At 39.0% G+C, this 16,754-nt stretch overlaps 1 protein-coding gene across 1 annotated transcript in view; it reads right to left on the bottom strand.

The window, feature by feature from the left end:
- Nucleotides 1-2,490: 2,490 nt before the first annotated feature.
- radil2a (Ras association and DIL domains 2a) overlaps nt 2,491-16,754 on the bottom strand; it is a 29,277-nt gene continuing 15,013 nt past the window's right edge. The window contains exons 10-16 of the mRNA XM_054607131.1: nt 16,108-16,280; nt 12,979-13,123; nt 11,382-11,563; nt 10,931-11,297; nt 6,265-6,392; nt 4,609-4,748; nt 2,491-4,527 (exon numbers count right to left, since the gene is read on the bottom strand). Coding sequence (XP_054463106.1) covers nt 4,425-4,527; nt 4,609-4,748; nt 6,265-6,392; nt 10,931-11,297; nt 11,382-11,563; nt 12,979-13,123; nt 16,108-16,280 — 1,238 coding nt within the window. The 3' untranslated portion in view covers nt 2,491-4,424. The remainder of the gene's footprint in view (nt 4,528-4,608; nt 4,749-6,264; nt 6,393-10,930; nt 11,298-11,381; nt 11,564-12,978; nt 13,124-16,107; nt 16,281-16,754) is intronic.

Below are 16,754 nucleotides of genomic sequence, written 5' to 3'. Positions count from 1 at the left end.
GGGCTCATAGAAGGCCACTTCAGAATAGTCCAATGTTTTGCTCTTAGCCATTCTTGGGTGTTTTTAGCTGTGTGTTTTGGGTCATTATCCTGTTGGAGGACCCATGACCTGCGACTGAGACCAAGCTTTCTGACACTGGGCAGCACATTTCGCTCCAGAATGCCTTGATAGTCTTGAGATTTCATTGTACCCTGCACAGATTCAAGACACCCTGTGCCAGATGTAGCAAAGCAGCCCCAGAACATAACCGAGCCTCCTCCATGTTTCACAGTAGGTACAGTGTTCTTTTCTTTGTATGCTTCATTTTTGCGTCTGTGAACATAGAGCTGATGTGACTTGCCAAAAAGCTCCAGTTTTGTCTCATCTGTCCAAAGGACATTGTCCCAGAAGCTTTGTGGCTTGTCAATATGCATTTTGTCAAATTCCAGTCTCGCTTTTTATGATTTGCTTTCAACAGTGGTGTCCTCCTCGGTCGTCTTCCATGAAGTCCACTTTGGCTCAAACAGCGACGGATGGTGCGATCTGACACTGATGGACCTTGACCTTGGAGTTCACCTCTAATCTCTTTGGAAGTTGTTCTGGGCTCTTTGGTTACCATTCGTATTATCCGTCTCTTCATTTTGTCATCAATTTTCCTCTTGCGGCCACGTCCAGGGAGGTTGGCTACAGTCCCGTGGACCTTAAACTTCTGAATAATATGTGAAACTGTAGTCACAGGAACATCAAGCTGCTTGGAGATGGTCTTATAGCCTTTACCTTTAACATGCTTGTCTATAATTTTCTTTCTAATCTCCTGAGACAACTCTCTCCTTAGCTTTCTGTGGTCCATGTTCAGTGTGGTACAAACCATGATACCAAACAGCACAGTGACTACTTTTCACCCTTTAAACAGGCAGACTGACTGATTACAAGTTTGAAGACACCTGTGATGCTAATTAGAGGACACACCTTGGTTTAACATGTCCCTATGGTCTAATTATTTTCAATCTTTTCTAGGGGTACCATCATTTTTGTCCAGGCCATTTTCATTAGTTTGTTTTTTAAAATGATTCTGTTGAACCACAATTCAAAAGCAATGTCTGATTTTTATTAGTTAATTTTCAATATTTTTTTATTTATTATTACTTTAGTCAGTTTCAAGTTATTTCAGTGACCATTGTGGGTTTTTCTTTCTTTAACGGAAGGGTACCAACAATTTTGTCCACGTGTGTATCACACAAAACAGAATCCTGGATTTTGAATTCGACATGTAAAATCCTTTTACAGTGATATTTTTGCATTAGAAAACAACATAAAAGCAGTTTTATAGAGTTAAATATTCAAAAGACATTTTTTATTTCTGCTCTTTAACATCGACTAGATGCTTCTAGATGTTTTCTGCAGCGTCTCTGTAACTCAACATAAAACATGTCGCATGTTTGGAAACCTGAACTGTGATCTGGACTCAAAGTTTAAAGGCTCTGCTCCCCCACACAGGTGTTTTCAGTTAACTCGACTAATCACAACACACTTCATCCTTCAGTTTATCACAAACATTCAACATCAACACATCTGGAGATACGTGGTTTTACCTCCCCCTGCTTTTACAGTACCGTTCCCACTTACTAGTACAGTAAAAAAGTACAATATCTACCTCTGAGATGTAAAGGAGTAAAAAGTTATATATTTACTTCTGAGATGTAGTGAAGTAAAAAGTAAAATATTTACCTCTGAGATGTAGTAGAGTAAAAAGTACAATATTTACCATTGACATATAGTGGAGTAAAAAGTAAAATATTTACCTCTGAGATGTAGTGGGGGAGAATTATAAAGTAGAATGAAAAGAAAAGACTCAAGTAAAGTACAAGTACATGCATCTGAACCAAGTAGCGTTTAGCTTGTTAAAAAGCCGTTTGAGAAGATGAAGAAGGTGACTGTTGGAGAAAAAGAGAAATGTTGCAGGTACAAAACTGATGTGACGTTTTCTGTTGAATGCATGAATAATAATAGCAGCAGTATAAACCTTAAATTAAAAGGCTGCAGCGTGAACATAAAAGCTGTGCTCTTAAAAAGAGGATTAATGTCAGAAAGCGGCAGGGGAGCCGCACACTCAGCACTTAAAATACACCGTCAGACATGTTCACGGTAAAGTTACGGTGTGCAGTATGTTTAAACTTTTATCTTGATATAAAGCAGCGTTTTTAATCGTGGCCTCGGGGGGAAACACAGAGGCTGAACTGTGCTGGAGTCAGTGGAAAAGTGCTTTGCTAGTGGAAACCACAGAGCAGCTATAAACAGCGGCTGGTGGCCGACCACTAAAGCGTGCCGAGGCTGACACACCCAGCAGCAGCTTCTACCCGCCGCTCCACCCGGCCGTTAGATTCCTATAGTTCACTCCAAAACACCAACAAACACACACTTTACAGGAGTGTTTTTTAAGGTTCAAACACAGAGAAGGAAAACAACCAGAAAGGCTTTCAAAGTCAAAATAATATTTATTACATAGTTTTCAAAAATACTGCGCCATATAAATATTACAAAATACTATGGATAATACTGTGTGTCGATATACTTGAACTTAAAAACAAACAATTGAGATGAAAACACGGACAGATTTCCTATGAGAGTTGCAGCAGTTTGTCGTTCTACAGTGTTAAATATATTGAAACATGTCTGCTGAAGTTTTTCCATATAAACTGATCTCAAATCAGTAACTTTTAGATGTTTTATGATTTTAGCCCAAACCTCTGACAGTAAGGCTTTAAAGGAGAAGTTTAATAATATTTACTTTCTTGCTGACAGTTAAATGAGTGGATTGATACCTCTGTCTAATGTCTGCAAGTTAAATATGAAGCTATAGCCAGTTATGGGTTAGCTTAGCTTAGCATGAACATTGGAAACATTGAAAAAAAACGGCTAGCTGTTTCCCCGTTTCCAGTCTTTATGCTAAGCTAAGCTAACAGATGGACGTGAAAGTGGTATCAATCTTCTCATCCAAATGTAAGTATAAATAAAATATTGAACTATACCTTTATTTCAGTATCATGTATCATTCTGTACATATTTGTGTGTGTTGGAGTGTTTTCCCTCCATTAAAAGAACCCAAAACGTACAAACAACTGACTCAAGCTGACAAATTAAGATTTTCTTTCTGTGCATTTAAAAATGGAGAATACTATATTTCTCCAAAACTTAATTGAAATAAAAAGACAGAGGGTTTTGTATCTGATCTTGTTATCAAACTTATTAACTCATCTCACAGTAACAGAGTAACATTATCATTATTTGTGCCATCTGAATTTAAGTCCAATATTCTCTCTGTTTTAGCTCTGTTTCTGGTCTCCACCACCTCCTGAAGGAAATATCTGTCTCTTTAGCTGCTAAATGCTCCACTTTGTTCACCAGCCCATCTCTAACTGCTATGTAGTGTAGTGTAGAGTGGCTTTTACAGCTTTTTCTCTGAATTGTTTAATAAAGTGCAGCACTTTTGGCTGCATGTTTGTATGGAAGGCGCTGTAAAAATAAATAAAGTTGAGTCGAGGTGATAATTCTCTGTAGGTTCATCACTATGACTCTGATCCACTGTTATGATAAAAATAAAGATTACAGCTGCTATAAACTTAATCCTCCAGTTTGTTAAAATGCATAAAAAAATTGCAGGTTAAATGTTCTTGTTACCCATCACTTGACCTGCCGTTGTCACAGAACAATACTTTTTTTTTTTCTTTCATGGGATATAATAGTGGACATTTTACAGTGTGGGATGCTCTGAAGGCCCTTTGAAAATGACCAACTGCTAAAATGCAAAGAAAGAAAAGATATATTGTCTAACTTGGTTTTTTTTCATAGTACAATTTCTTTTTTTATCTCCCAGTAAATTCTGCTTGATCCCAGGGTTGTTTTCCTTGTTTTGGGGATTTTCTTGAAGTTGTGCTCAAAAGACAGAATATTAACAAATATATTTGTCTGAATATGATGCCCAGTTACAGAAAGAATATGAGTTTGTAAATTCCAGTTGTTGCCAGACATGAATCTTGATCCACGAGCAGCTTGATGAAGCTCGTCAGAACGAATACTGTGAACTTGTGAACATTCAAATTGATGTTTCACAACTACAAATTGCCACAGGCAGCTACTCTCCTCACTGCCAAACCCTCACGGTTTATGAGTGTGGAGTCGAGCCCGACGCAGAGTTTGTTTATAGGCCAGAAAGAAGCTGTGGCAGCAAAATGAGCTTTTAGAAACTTGACCGTTGCTCTCAGTTTTGAGTCAGTCCTGCTGCTTTGGGTTGATTGTTTCAACGCACACAAACCAGCTCTATTTAAGTCTGATATGAGAAGCAGGAAGTGTGTTCACGCACTGACTTTGGATGCAGCAGGAAGGATGAAACAAACGTCCTCCAAGTATTCCCAATTGCACTTGATTGTCCAAACACAGCTCTTCCTTCAGCATTTAGTCGTAGTCGAGCTCTTGTTTCTCATTTTTGAGTCGATTTTGGCCACCAGCAGTCTGAGGGAGTCTCCTGACGATCGGATCAGTTCTCTGCCTCTGAAATTAAAACAACAATCTGTTAACACACCCACAGGGACAACAGATAATAATATCTGCAATGTGTACTTTAATACTTACATGTTATACTCCATTCCGACCACGCTGATGCCGTTGACAGCCAGGATGCGATCGCCCGTTCTCAGTTTCTGACACTGAGCAGCAGGAGATTCTGGAACCACTGACTTCACGTAAATGCCGCTCATTCTCAGCTGAGTTTTCTATAAAAAAACATAAAACAGGAAAAGTCAAAGATTATTGATGGTTAAGGATGCATTTAGAGACACAAACAGCAGCCAGAAATGTGCTGAAATATTCCTTTTTAGTTGGTCGGTCCACCACTTTGGTCAAAACTGAAATACCTCAACAATTATTGGAGGGATTGACATCATGATCCTCAGAGGATGAATCTAATAAATTGAATTTCCATTTAGCGCCACCATCAGGTCAAATTTGAAAGTTGTCCAATACTTTATTTTTTTGACCGACATACAGCGCATTCGAAAATATGTGTCTCAATGTTTTTTTGTTTTGCCTGTTTACAGCCAGATCTGTGCTTTGAACACAAACCAACTACAAGCTGTTTGAAGTCTGGAATAAAAATGCACCTCAAAATAGAAGCCTACGTTTCTGGTTGGAAGGAGAAACAGAACTGCTTATAAACATTATGAAAGACTTAAATATTATTACGTTTTTGTATATGAGCAAATATCGCTACCCGACCTTTTCAAGAGTTTTGATCGGAGTGTGCACAGCTGCACGTAAACAGAAATGCTAGTGGAATATTAATTTTCATTAGCAGTGTCAAAATGATGGCAAAAACTATTAAATACTTCTGGCCAACAAACAATATGAATGTGCAGTGCAATATGATGTTAATCTTGCGTATCACGTAACAACTAGTTCGATGATTAACCATTTGTGCATCAAGCACAAGGAGAAACCAGCAAAGACAGATCAAAGGCAGTCCCTCATCACCTAATTTGCTAGCAGTGTTTGCTAGCTACCACGGAAATGGTGCAATGAAATGTTGTTTTTGAAAGGCTAAACGCCAGCGAATATGGTTTGAAGCAGAATGTTTTGTTAGATAAAAACATGTTTTGAATTTTTGAAATGATTACATCTATAAATGTTGACTTTTGGACAACGTTTTGGAGTTATTGGAAATGTTTGGATCACACCAGTCGGAAACAATCCTACGCAGCCAACAATCAAATCCATTTCCTCAAATACTATTAATATAACTGTGGCCTGATCTTTATCTGCAAGAAACGCCTGGTTTAAACAGGATAAATAAGACATCTGTTCTCAGACAGTGAATAAAAGCTGTACTGTGTGGTACGATCATGAATCAGGTTTTATTGATCAACTGTCCTGGTCAAACATTAATGTATCACTGCACCATATTAGCTGCATGAGGTTGGACTGCAGAGCTTCTCTTCAATCAGTCAGAACATTTAGTGAGATTAGATTTGTAGCAGAAATCCTTTCAGTTTACAGTCTGATCTGATTAGTCTTCATCAGATCCAAGCAGCTACACAAGGTTCTTTCTGTGTCCAGATTAAAGTGTGTGAAACATTAAAAAAAAACACGTAGCTGCTGATCCAAAACAGTCCAGATAAGAGTTGGCCTTTTAAGTGAATTTTAAACTTTTAACTGTGAATACTTGGTATTAAATCAATGTCATAAAGGAGAAAAGAACAAGTATATGTATGCTGTATAAATAAGACTTCTTACCGTCCCATCCACAAGCGCCAGGCCAAGACCATGAGGTCCTCTGTGGAGCTCCACAGTGAACACTTCCTCTCTGTCTTCTTCTTCTTCTTCTTCTACATTCTCCGTCTTCCTGTCAGCACATCCACTGGCTGAACAAACAAACGGAGAAAAAATATCAAAACAATGTGGTGGTATAAATACTCAGACTGGTGATGAGTGTTGTTCTAAGAGTTGTTCTGTAAATTAAGCTGTGGCAAAAGTTCCATAAGGAAGTTCTTGTTTCTCCCATTTCCTTCAAACCCTTCTTTACAGGTGTTTAACTCTCTTGACATCAATCACCTGCAGGTTTTCACCTACACCATTAGAGTCCAGATGAGGTTCATGTTAATAATTGAAACATTTTGTCGGCAGGACAGAACACATGATATTATTTTCCTATTCTCCAAACAGTAATCTCAGCTTTGCTGCACATAAGTCAAAGTGTTTGATCCCTTAAATCATCCTAAAATCATATCAGGCGTTAGTTTGACCAATGTGAACTGAATGTAGAAAAATGAATCTGAAGGATTACAAAAAAAAGTTCAAACATTCATGGTTCCCAGAGTAAGAATCCTACTGACTTTGGTGATTGTTGGATTGATTGCCATGAAATGTGGTTCGGAGATACATGCTCCCTTCAGGATGAGCTGCAATAACTTTGTTCATACTCTGACGTTTCATTTGGTGCCATCATTGGGTCAAATATTAACTTTGTTTATGACCAAATCTGCAAGACTAATGACATTTCAGGCATTTCAGACATCAGGCCTCTTTGTCTTTCATGATATGAGCAAATGCAATCATGATAACATGCTAGACTAAGATGGTTAACATATTAAACATTATACCTGCTGGTTTCGCATTGTTATTTTTAGCATGGCGACTTTAGCTTTTTGCTCAGCACACTGAACATAATTTCTATGCCTGTGACAGCTTGGCCCATCACCATTCTTGTGAATGCGATAATTCAGGAACGCCACAAGGGAATTTTGACAAATTTGGCAGAAATGTTGATTTTGAAGGGTCAAAGGTCACAGTGACTCAAAATTTGGTTGGTGGTTATCCTAGTTTATAGACTTGTTCTCCAACCAGAAATCCCAGCTTTTGGGAACAGTAGATGAAGTATTTAAAACATCTAAATGATCTGCCTGAAATCAGACCTGTTAGCCGGCAAAATAGTTAGCATGCTACGTTGCTGTAACTGGGACTTCCTCTCTTCCTCATGTGGTTCTTCCGGTTACAATCATAGAATTTGTAAAGGAAGTGGACGTAGTCATCGTGATGTCACCCATTGGTTTGTGGACTGACGTTTTGAAGCCTTGAGTTCGGCAATTTCGCTGTCGATAGCGATTGAGACCATAAAATCAATGTTTACTGAGGTAATAAATCAAGTGAGAAGTAGAGTAATTTTCTCATAGACTTCTATGCAATCGGACTTTTTTCAACCAGAGGAGTCGCCCCCTGATGGACATTAGAGAGAATGCAAGTTTTAAGACACTTCCGCCATTGCTTCACTCTGCAGAACTGGAGGTTGTCGTCTGATCACAACAACGCAGAAACAGGAGCAATCCCCCCAAAATAACCCTGTTCCCACCCCTGCAGCTCCTGCTCTAACACACCAACCCCCCCGGACCTCCCTCCGCCTTTTCCCAACATGCAGCCTGTCTGCCCCCCACGCAGGACCTGCCCCGAACAATGCCGCCACCGATTAAGATTCCACGCACCAACCCAACTGTAAATTCCCATGACGGATCGGCCACTGCTCTTTTCTCTCCTGACATCACCACCTCTCTGTAACTCTTGGGTATAGATTAAAGGATTACCAAACTTTCAAAATAACATTAGTCGTTAGCCAAAACCACAGAGGTAGATACACTGGAGGCCAAGGTACGGCTCCGCATGGTGGGATGATATACTCGGTCGCCATCAGGGTGAAAAACATCTTAACTTTATGATATAAACATATTTTCATTACATATTAATTTAAATAAGTGGCTGATTCATTTGTTTTTTGATAAAATAGCAGAAAACTTTGACAAAGCTTCCTTAAAATGTAAATATATTGCATTTGAGACATTCCCTTACTTGTCATGAGAATTATATTATATTATATTATCAATTATATTATATATAATATAAAGTAAAAATGTTCATTTTACTGTTTCTAATATTTCTGACTGACTTGACGTAACAAGTAACAACTAAATATTTTCACTATGTGATAATGTGCTGATAATTTCCCTGATTAATGGTTTAATAATTGAATCAATGAAAAAGGTGAAATGTCCATCACTGTGCACCAGGTGGCATCATTAAATGTTTTGTTTTTCCAGAGAAGCAGTCCAAAAATAAATATGATATAAACAAGGAAAAGAAGCAATTTAAAGATTTTAGGAAGCTATGACTGTTAAATGTTTGACATTTAGGCTTGAAAAATTACTCAAATTGAAGATTATCAACATAGTTTCACTTCTACATGATAGATTGAACTGTGCAGATTGAGAAAGTATCAAACTATTGAATAAACTGCAAATAAGGACAGATGTACATGCAGAGATGGTGCCAGATGGCTTTGTTTCAAATGTAATCCTCATACCCTTTCAACAAATTACTTTTATAAAAGGCACGAACAGAGAAAACATAATACAACAAGTAACCAATGAGAGTAAAGACATCTGACCAGGATCAACAAAATCCCTCAGCTTTAAACCCTTTTGCTGCCACAGTGGGGGGTCTGAGAGGGAGTGCATTAACACAGGTTGAACCTCTTAAATTCAAACACAATCACATGTGATGAAAAGGGTTTTTGAAGGTCTGGTTCAGATCTGAGCAGAGCTTCTGGACCAACCAGCCTCGTTAGAAAGAGCCTGCTCTCTCCTGAATCCACCACACAACGATTCAGATTTATTAATAAAGAAATCAGCATTGATATCCATAATGTTTGTTTTGGATATCAACGCAGATGTTCGGTTTTTTTCACTTATTCTGTTGAATTAAAACATAAATTGATACAATTTCCTCTTGAAATGATAAGGATGCTTTTAAAACGATTGATTTGTTTTAATAGTTTTGATGTTTTTATGTCATATGTCAAGACATCATCCTGGTTTATGTTATTGTTAATGACTTGTTCATCTGAATTGAACTCCTGTGTTATATAAAGTAAAATAACTGTTTTTGTCAAAGGAGTCTTGTGGCTTCGAAGAGTGCATAGATCACTGTTTCAGCTCTCCGTCAGAAAGGGCTGTCTGACTACAAGGAAAAGCAATGAAGTTTCTAACCCTAACCCGAAATATCCTTTTAAGTAAAAAAGTACTTCTTCCCCACTGTTTCCACAGATGCATCTGAAATCTGAATCATTTTAGGTCATATTTCCTGACACAAAAAGTGAAGTAGTCAACTCTCACTCTGAGTCCCTCTCCCTCCAACAGATGACCTCATGACGGAGGCGTCCAGAAACAATAGGGGTGTAAGAGGAAACACTCTTTCCTTTGCACGGCGAGCCCACCCTGCACAGCCTTCCACTTGAAATTCCTGACCTCCAGAGTCACTTAAAAAGATGAAGGGAGGACTTTTATGTCGTTGGTTACCTTTATGTGGACTTGGAACAAATATGCAGCAGGTCCTCGAGGTCAACCCACTAAATACTTTCCTTAATAGATTCAGTCAGAGGAGGTGATCGAGGTTTTAAGAGGTGACCTCATTCCAGAAGTCGGGAAATGGGGACAAGGTTTAAAGCGAAGCAGTGGTGATCTCAGTGACAGAGCTGTGTGTCATCTGAATGAAAACCCACTGTGTGTAAGTGAAGCCATGAATGGGCCTTTTGAGATGCTGTCGGTTTCTCATCACGTGTGGTTTTGATCTTTGATTCTTTGTGCGTTCACTCTTTACTCTCAATTGTCATCTTCTGTTGTCAGGTTTTAAGTAATGTGTTCCAGCTGTTTGTGGCTTTAGAAGAACACTTTAAAGGATGTTATATATAACTTTTACGCATTCAAATGTCTATTAAAGGACTAGACCTATGTCATATATTTTGTTAACTGTGTACTGGCATTATCCCAACAACAATCCATCATTTTAGTCGTTGGTAGTCCGGATATTAAGTAATCAAAGAAACAAGCTGAGCAGACGTTAGAGGCAGCTCAGCTTTGAGCCTCTCTGGGTCGACCTGTGTCTGCCAAACATCGTCGGAGAAAGACAGATATTTAACATAAAGCAACTTTGTTCAGTGTTTTTGCTGGTTTTAATCACTGGATCTGGTGATTTAAAAACCTCTGTGTTAAAAACCTCCTGAACAATGAACACATAAGGAATCCTAACAGGAGAAGCTGACTGAAGTGAAGTCCCATGATCCCCCGCTGCTTCACGACATCACCTATCTGTGTTTAATGCATCTGTAAAGCCTAGTTTGTTTTAAAAAACAAAAGCTTTTTTGTAAGTGATCTATTATTTATATTTATTTTGTTTATTATTATTTTTACATTGCTACTCTTTGGATATTCATGTGATTAATTTAATACATTTAACAAAATTTTGTTGGTATATTAGATTTAATTAGTCTTATATAAAGTTTTTTTTTCTCCATATCCAGCTCTGTTCTTATTGGCCCAACCTGATGAATGTTTTCGTTTTCTGCCTCTTAAGTTACCTTTCTTTTGCTGGCGGGCGCCCTCCTGCAGATCAGCCTCCAGCTCAGCCAGCTCCATACCCTGCGGCGTGTTGGGTGGAGTCAGCAGGCAGGACGGGTCCAGAGCCAGGCTCTTGTGGTAGCCCATCTCGGCGTGTCCTGGGAGGGTGTTCTGCAGCTCCAGGCTCTTCAGCTTCTGGGTCAGAACCGCCTCACAACTGCTCAGGTCACCATGAGATCCTCTGGCCTGGGTTGGCTCTGCAGGGGAGGTACGGTCCAGATCCGCATCGGGAGAGGGGCAGGTAACCGGGTCGGAGACCACCTGGTGGGCAGGATCCTGGAGGGCTCTGGTCGTAGACTGGCTGTCTGCGGTCGTCCCGTTGAGAGTCTGAGGAACATAAAGTCAATCAATAACAGATGCAGAAACGCAAAGGTGCCTCACTTCCTGCTCCGGGGTCAGAGAGCTTGTTACCTGTTCCTCCACATCGGGCTCGGCTTGGGTTTCACTGCGGGGGAGTCGGCGAATGAACTCCTGCAGACGAGTGAGCTGTTCGAACAGAGCGGGCTCCACGACGGGTTTACCCAGCTCCAGGTGGAACGTGCTGTCAGGCAGGATGAGCGGCGGGTGGCTGTCGAAGCTCTCCAGGATGTCGGCTGCAGGAAGAGAGAAAGGTCGTCCATCACAAATGACCCGAGCTTCACTACGGCTTTCTAATGAAATTCAATCCTCCAAACTTTAAGTAAAGCTTCTTTATTTAGGTTAACACCGAATTAACAGGCGCAAATAAAGTACAGGACTGATGCAACTGTTACTGGATCAGTTGTTGGTGTTTCTACGCAGCGGGGTGCGGTCTGAGTGAAGAACGAGGTGAAGCTAGGTGAGAGAGAGGCGGCGGCCATCCTGCTTGGAGACGTGGATCTAAGAGGAAACTGTGGACTGAAGCTGATTGGTGGAGACAGACTGACAGGACGGGATTACTCACACAGACTGAGACCAAGGCTGCCGCTTATAAACGCTTCAGAGTGTGTGTGTGTCAGTGTAAAGGGGTACCTTTTTATTAAATTAAAATAATCATTTTGATTTTTTTGTTCAAAAGTGTTCAAAGTGAAATAAATGAACATAAACAAATTGCCTTAGATATTATTACGATCCAATACATTGCGGTAATTGACATTATTTATTTAATGTCACTTTTTTCTTTCACAATGTTGAAATAATAAAAAGTGACATTTGGAAAAATAGCAAAACCAACAAACTATTTATTCATAATAATCTTTTTTTTTATATATATATATATATATATATATATATATATATATATATATATATATATATATTTTTTTTGAACACATCTCTTATGGTCCCTGTCATCAAAATGTTTTAACGAACATAAAAGAAGGAATAAAAACTGAGAATGTGACGAGTATAATAAGTTGACAGAAAGTGTGAGCAGATTCTGATTGATGTATCAGCAACAGTGTTCTTTCTTTCCTCTGAGCAGAGCTCAGCTATGTTATTACGCTACTTGATCTCTCTGTTATTTATGATGAAGTCTTATGTAGTGAAGCATGTCTACTGTCAAGTTTGGACATGCAAGCTGTACAATAGATTCCTGCTGAAAGAGGAGTCTGGTTACTGCAGTTTACAGTAAACAGAGTCGTCATTTGTCATTGTTCATTGTTCATCTTCACCAGGTGATTATGTATTCTGTCTTCTGTGTGAATGGTCTCAAGCAGCAATTGACTATTGTATTTTATTATGATTCATCTGATAATTATTTTGCACTTAATCAAATACATGTTTAGGTCATGAAATGTAAAAAAGTAAAAAAAATCCAAATTCCAGTTGAGAGGAAAACAGTATAAAGTCTTTAAATTCCTTGTTTTGTCCGACCTAAAGTCCAACACATAGATATCAAATTCACAATGATATGTGACGAAGAGAAAAAGATGCAAATCTTCTAATTTGAGAAGTTAGAACCAGTGAATTTTTGCTTGAAGTCAACAAACTGAAAATATTTGCAGTTCATGTGTTTTGTTGATGAAGTGATTGATCAAACGTCACTCACCCGTCCTGACAGCGTCCTCTGCATCGCCCGCTGACGGGGTCCATCCGGTGGGAGAGGATTTACCGGAGTTGTATTCCCTCAGCATGTGGTGAAGCTGAGCTGCGTTCAGGGCAGTGAACTCAGTCCTGAGAGAAGACCAGGACGCCTGGAAAGAAAATAAAACAACAGAGAAAAACATTTAGAGCTTTATTTGAAGGGGACTTTTTTCTTATTCCAAAAGCTGCGGGAGGAATCAATTTGAATACCTTTTCAGATATCTTGAGGTTAGGGACTTTGTGAAAACATACATGCAGGACTACAACACTGCAAGTCCAGATAAACTCCAGATAAATAGTTTGAATAGGCAGGCAGAAACGGTGAAGTTGATATCCTACGTTTACAATGTTCTACAAGACATTATCGCCCCTTTATTCGAGGTTTACAAGCATGCATGGGAGGATTAGCTGGGTCAAATCATCATCAATATCTTCTTAATTGCTCTAGAAATGCCAGAGATTTCCTGATACAAATTGAAGAGCTGCAAAGCCTTAACTGAATAATCTGCAATGTTTTCCCTCCTTGCAAAAGATGTCAGTTTCCAAGCAGCCAATTAAACCCACATTTTTGTTCTCTGCCCCTAATTAGAAAGCCCTTGGACCAAAATATTCAGCATATTCTCCAATATAATTAAAATCCCACTGGAGCCAGATTCATAACTGATTATGGATTGAACAAAAACTCAAAAATGCAAGTAAAATGAGAGGTTTTCTAAAGGGACTCTGGTGCTCGGAAACACTACGACTTTTGTCCACAGGGACCGCCAAAATCAACACAAAATTAAAGTTCCCTGTAGCAGCTTTAAAGAACAAGCTGCAGAAGCTCTTTGTAGTCATTGTGAGAATGACAGGGAGGGATAAGTATTTTCCCATAATGCTTGTTTCCATACAAGGAAAAGTCATTGCTGCTCTCTCATTTGCATGCAGAGTATTTTAAACCAATTATACGATCCAGTAAAATGTTTTTGTCCCTGCGGTAACAAAGCCTCTTGGGAAAAAATATTTCTCACTGTGTGAATAGAGAAGCTCATATCAATGCAGCTCCAGACCTGTGTTTATTCTTCACTCCATTAAAAGGTGAGAGTGTTATAATTAACATGACATGTCATTCTTGTTCTGAGCAGTGTGAGAAGTGTAAACTTTTCTTTATCTCTCTGCTCAGCGTCTCAGGTTTCTTATCATGAAATATGACACATTCGAGAAAGATAATATTTGATCACTGAGTAGCTATGGGATAAGGAAACAGGTGAGTCATGTTTATGTGATTATTAAAGACATGACATAGTAGTATGTCATGTCTTAGTTTAGTCTGAATTGCTGGAAGTAAGACTTTGCAGAGACATGCAGGGGCAACAATAGAAACCATAGGTTAAACATGTTGTGTTCCTGTCCTTCTCTTAAAACACAGACGCCATACTGAGCTCATCACAAGGTGAAGTTTAAATGCTGCTTATAAACTGCTGTAAATGTAAAAATGTCTCTGTCTGTTATGTCTGAGATTAAATGTACGGCCGCTATTTTCTGCTCAAAATAACTCCTCAAGATGTTGTGTTCTCCATAACTGCTGGCAAAACAAGCCACGCCACATCCCTTCTGGTGTAATTTACAACTGTGCCAGCAGTGAGCCACTTCAGTTTCTTAAAAAAATCCCAGAACTCCAGATGGAAAAATTTGTTAAGGGTGTGTGCTCTGCTGCAGCAGCCACAAAGTGACCTCATGCCAGGGCAGGGAGACATAAAACCACCAGCTTCCTAGTAACCCTCCAATCCCATGAACAGACGAGACGCAGCCTTCATCAGCTGTCATGCGGGGGGGGGGGGGGGGCTGCGAGTCATACAGTGAAAACAGGTGTGTAAAACGAAGCCTTATACTTAGCCAACTTCCTACAAATATTGTATATATAGCAGAATAAAGGTTGATCACACTGACACAGAGCAAGATCATATCAGATGAGGGACGATATTAAAACAGTTTACAATCATCCCTCATTAAGTTATTACCCACATTAACCCAAGAAGAAGTAATGCTCTCACTGCATTTGTCTTGTAAAGAGGGCACAAATAATTACAGAGCTTTGATCTGAAATGCATCTTTTAAGATTATATTGTATATTAATGATTAGACAGATAGAGGTTGTGTACATATAAAGTAGCACATGACTGCGTCACCACAAAAACACATCATCACCTTTCCAGGTGCATGAAACCTGTGAATCAGAAAAAGGTATGTACTTTTTTATGACGTTTGTTCCTCATTAGTCATACCAAATTGTAAGTGTCAGTTTCTCTGGTTTAATAACCAGCAGGGTGAGAGCTCAGCTTCCTTCTGCGGTTCAAAGTGTAAACAACATTTGAATGGGTAACTAGGAGAACGGTGAGCTTGAGGAGGGATTAAATGTTGAGTTGGCAAACTGCCATCGCGCAGCGAAGACTAAACACGAGTGAAAGCAGATAATAAGTTGTTGATCCAGTGGTGTTTGAGTGACACAGTACGTTATTCCTAAGAACACACTGGAACTTCAAAGGCTTTAAAACGCTTTTGCTCTAATGTATTTCTACTCTTTGAGCATTAAAATTCCATTTGTGCTCTCAGCCACATGTTTCCACTTGTCTTGCGTCAGAATAAATAGGATTTAAGATGATAATATATCTCTAACATACACAGGCTAACAGGATATACTCAGGTTCACATGATTTTAGGTGAGATAAGAGATGACTATGAAGTCATGGGTCATTTTAGTGTATTTACTCTGTTCCTGAAGGCCATTTCCTCATATCTGATCAATGACAGTTTAAGTGCTTTAGTGCTACTACAACTATGAACCAATAAGATGCCTCCACAGACTTTATGGCATTATTAGTCACAGTTATCACAATGTTTGGCAACAATAAAAGTAGTAGAAACAAGTAGGAGTTAGATTTCTGCAGTGTGAGCGGAACATTTTGCACCTCATACATAAATGTACATAACTCATATTTACTGACACCTTCGAGATAATGAAAGCATTCATGCTGACACAAACATTACTCGACTCTCATGGCAACACCCGCCCACGGAGAGACAAACAGGAAAGCAGAAACGGATGTCTTCTGACCTGCAGGAGGGTTTCTTTGGGTGTAGCCAGCAGATTGACAGCTGCAGAGAGCTTCTGGAGGTATTCGTTGGCCAGATCGCCCAGACTGATGCTCTGGATCCAGTCCATCAGCAGGTCCAGGTTGGCCCGGATCTGAACACCTCGGGACCACTGGTAGAACCCATGGACAGACCCTGAAGAACACATTAGTCAAATTAGATATTATAAATAACATATCGATTAGTTAGGTGCAACCTAACTAATGCTCTACTGACATAGTTTTTATATTCAGTAGCACTAGAGGCATGTAGTAGAATAAGTTCTTATAGCAGTTGTATTATTAGCATTAATGCTATTAGCCTGGTTACACTGAAAAAAATAAATGCTTTCATAAAAAAATCTCTAGGTGAAACAACAAATGAATGCATCTTTTTGTAATAAAAATGTTCAAGAATATAGGCAACATTTATTATATTAGAAAATTCAATACAAAATTATTGTTATATATCAGGAAATGGGCTGAAGCCTATTTGAAAATAATAGCAGGTTTAGCAGGTACAATGTTTACCAGGTTCAACATCTAAGTTTAGTGTGTTAGCATGCTAACATTTGCAAATGTAGCACTAAACATAAAGTACAGCTAAGGCTGATGGGAATATCAATAGTTA

This window comes from Anoplopoma fimbria, chromosome 11, assembly GCF_027596085.1.
Source record: "Anoplopoma fimbria isolate UVic2021 breed Golden Eagle Sablefish chromosome 11, Afim_UVic_2022, whole genome shotgun sequence".
NCBI classification, from domain to species: domain Eukaryota; kingdom Metazoa; phylum Chordata; class Actinopteri; order Perciformes; family Anoplopomatidae; genus Anoplopoma; species Anoplopoma fimbria.
The sequence above is the reverse complement of the archived record's forward strand: the minus strand, read 5'-3'. Positions and strand labels throughout refer to the sequence as shown.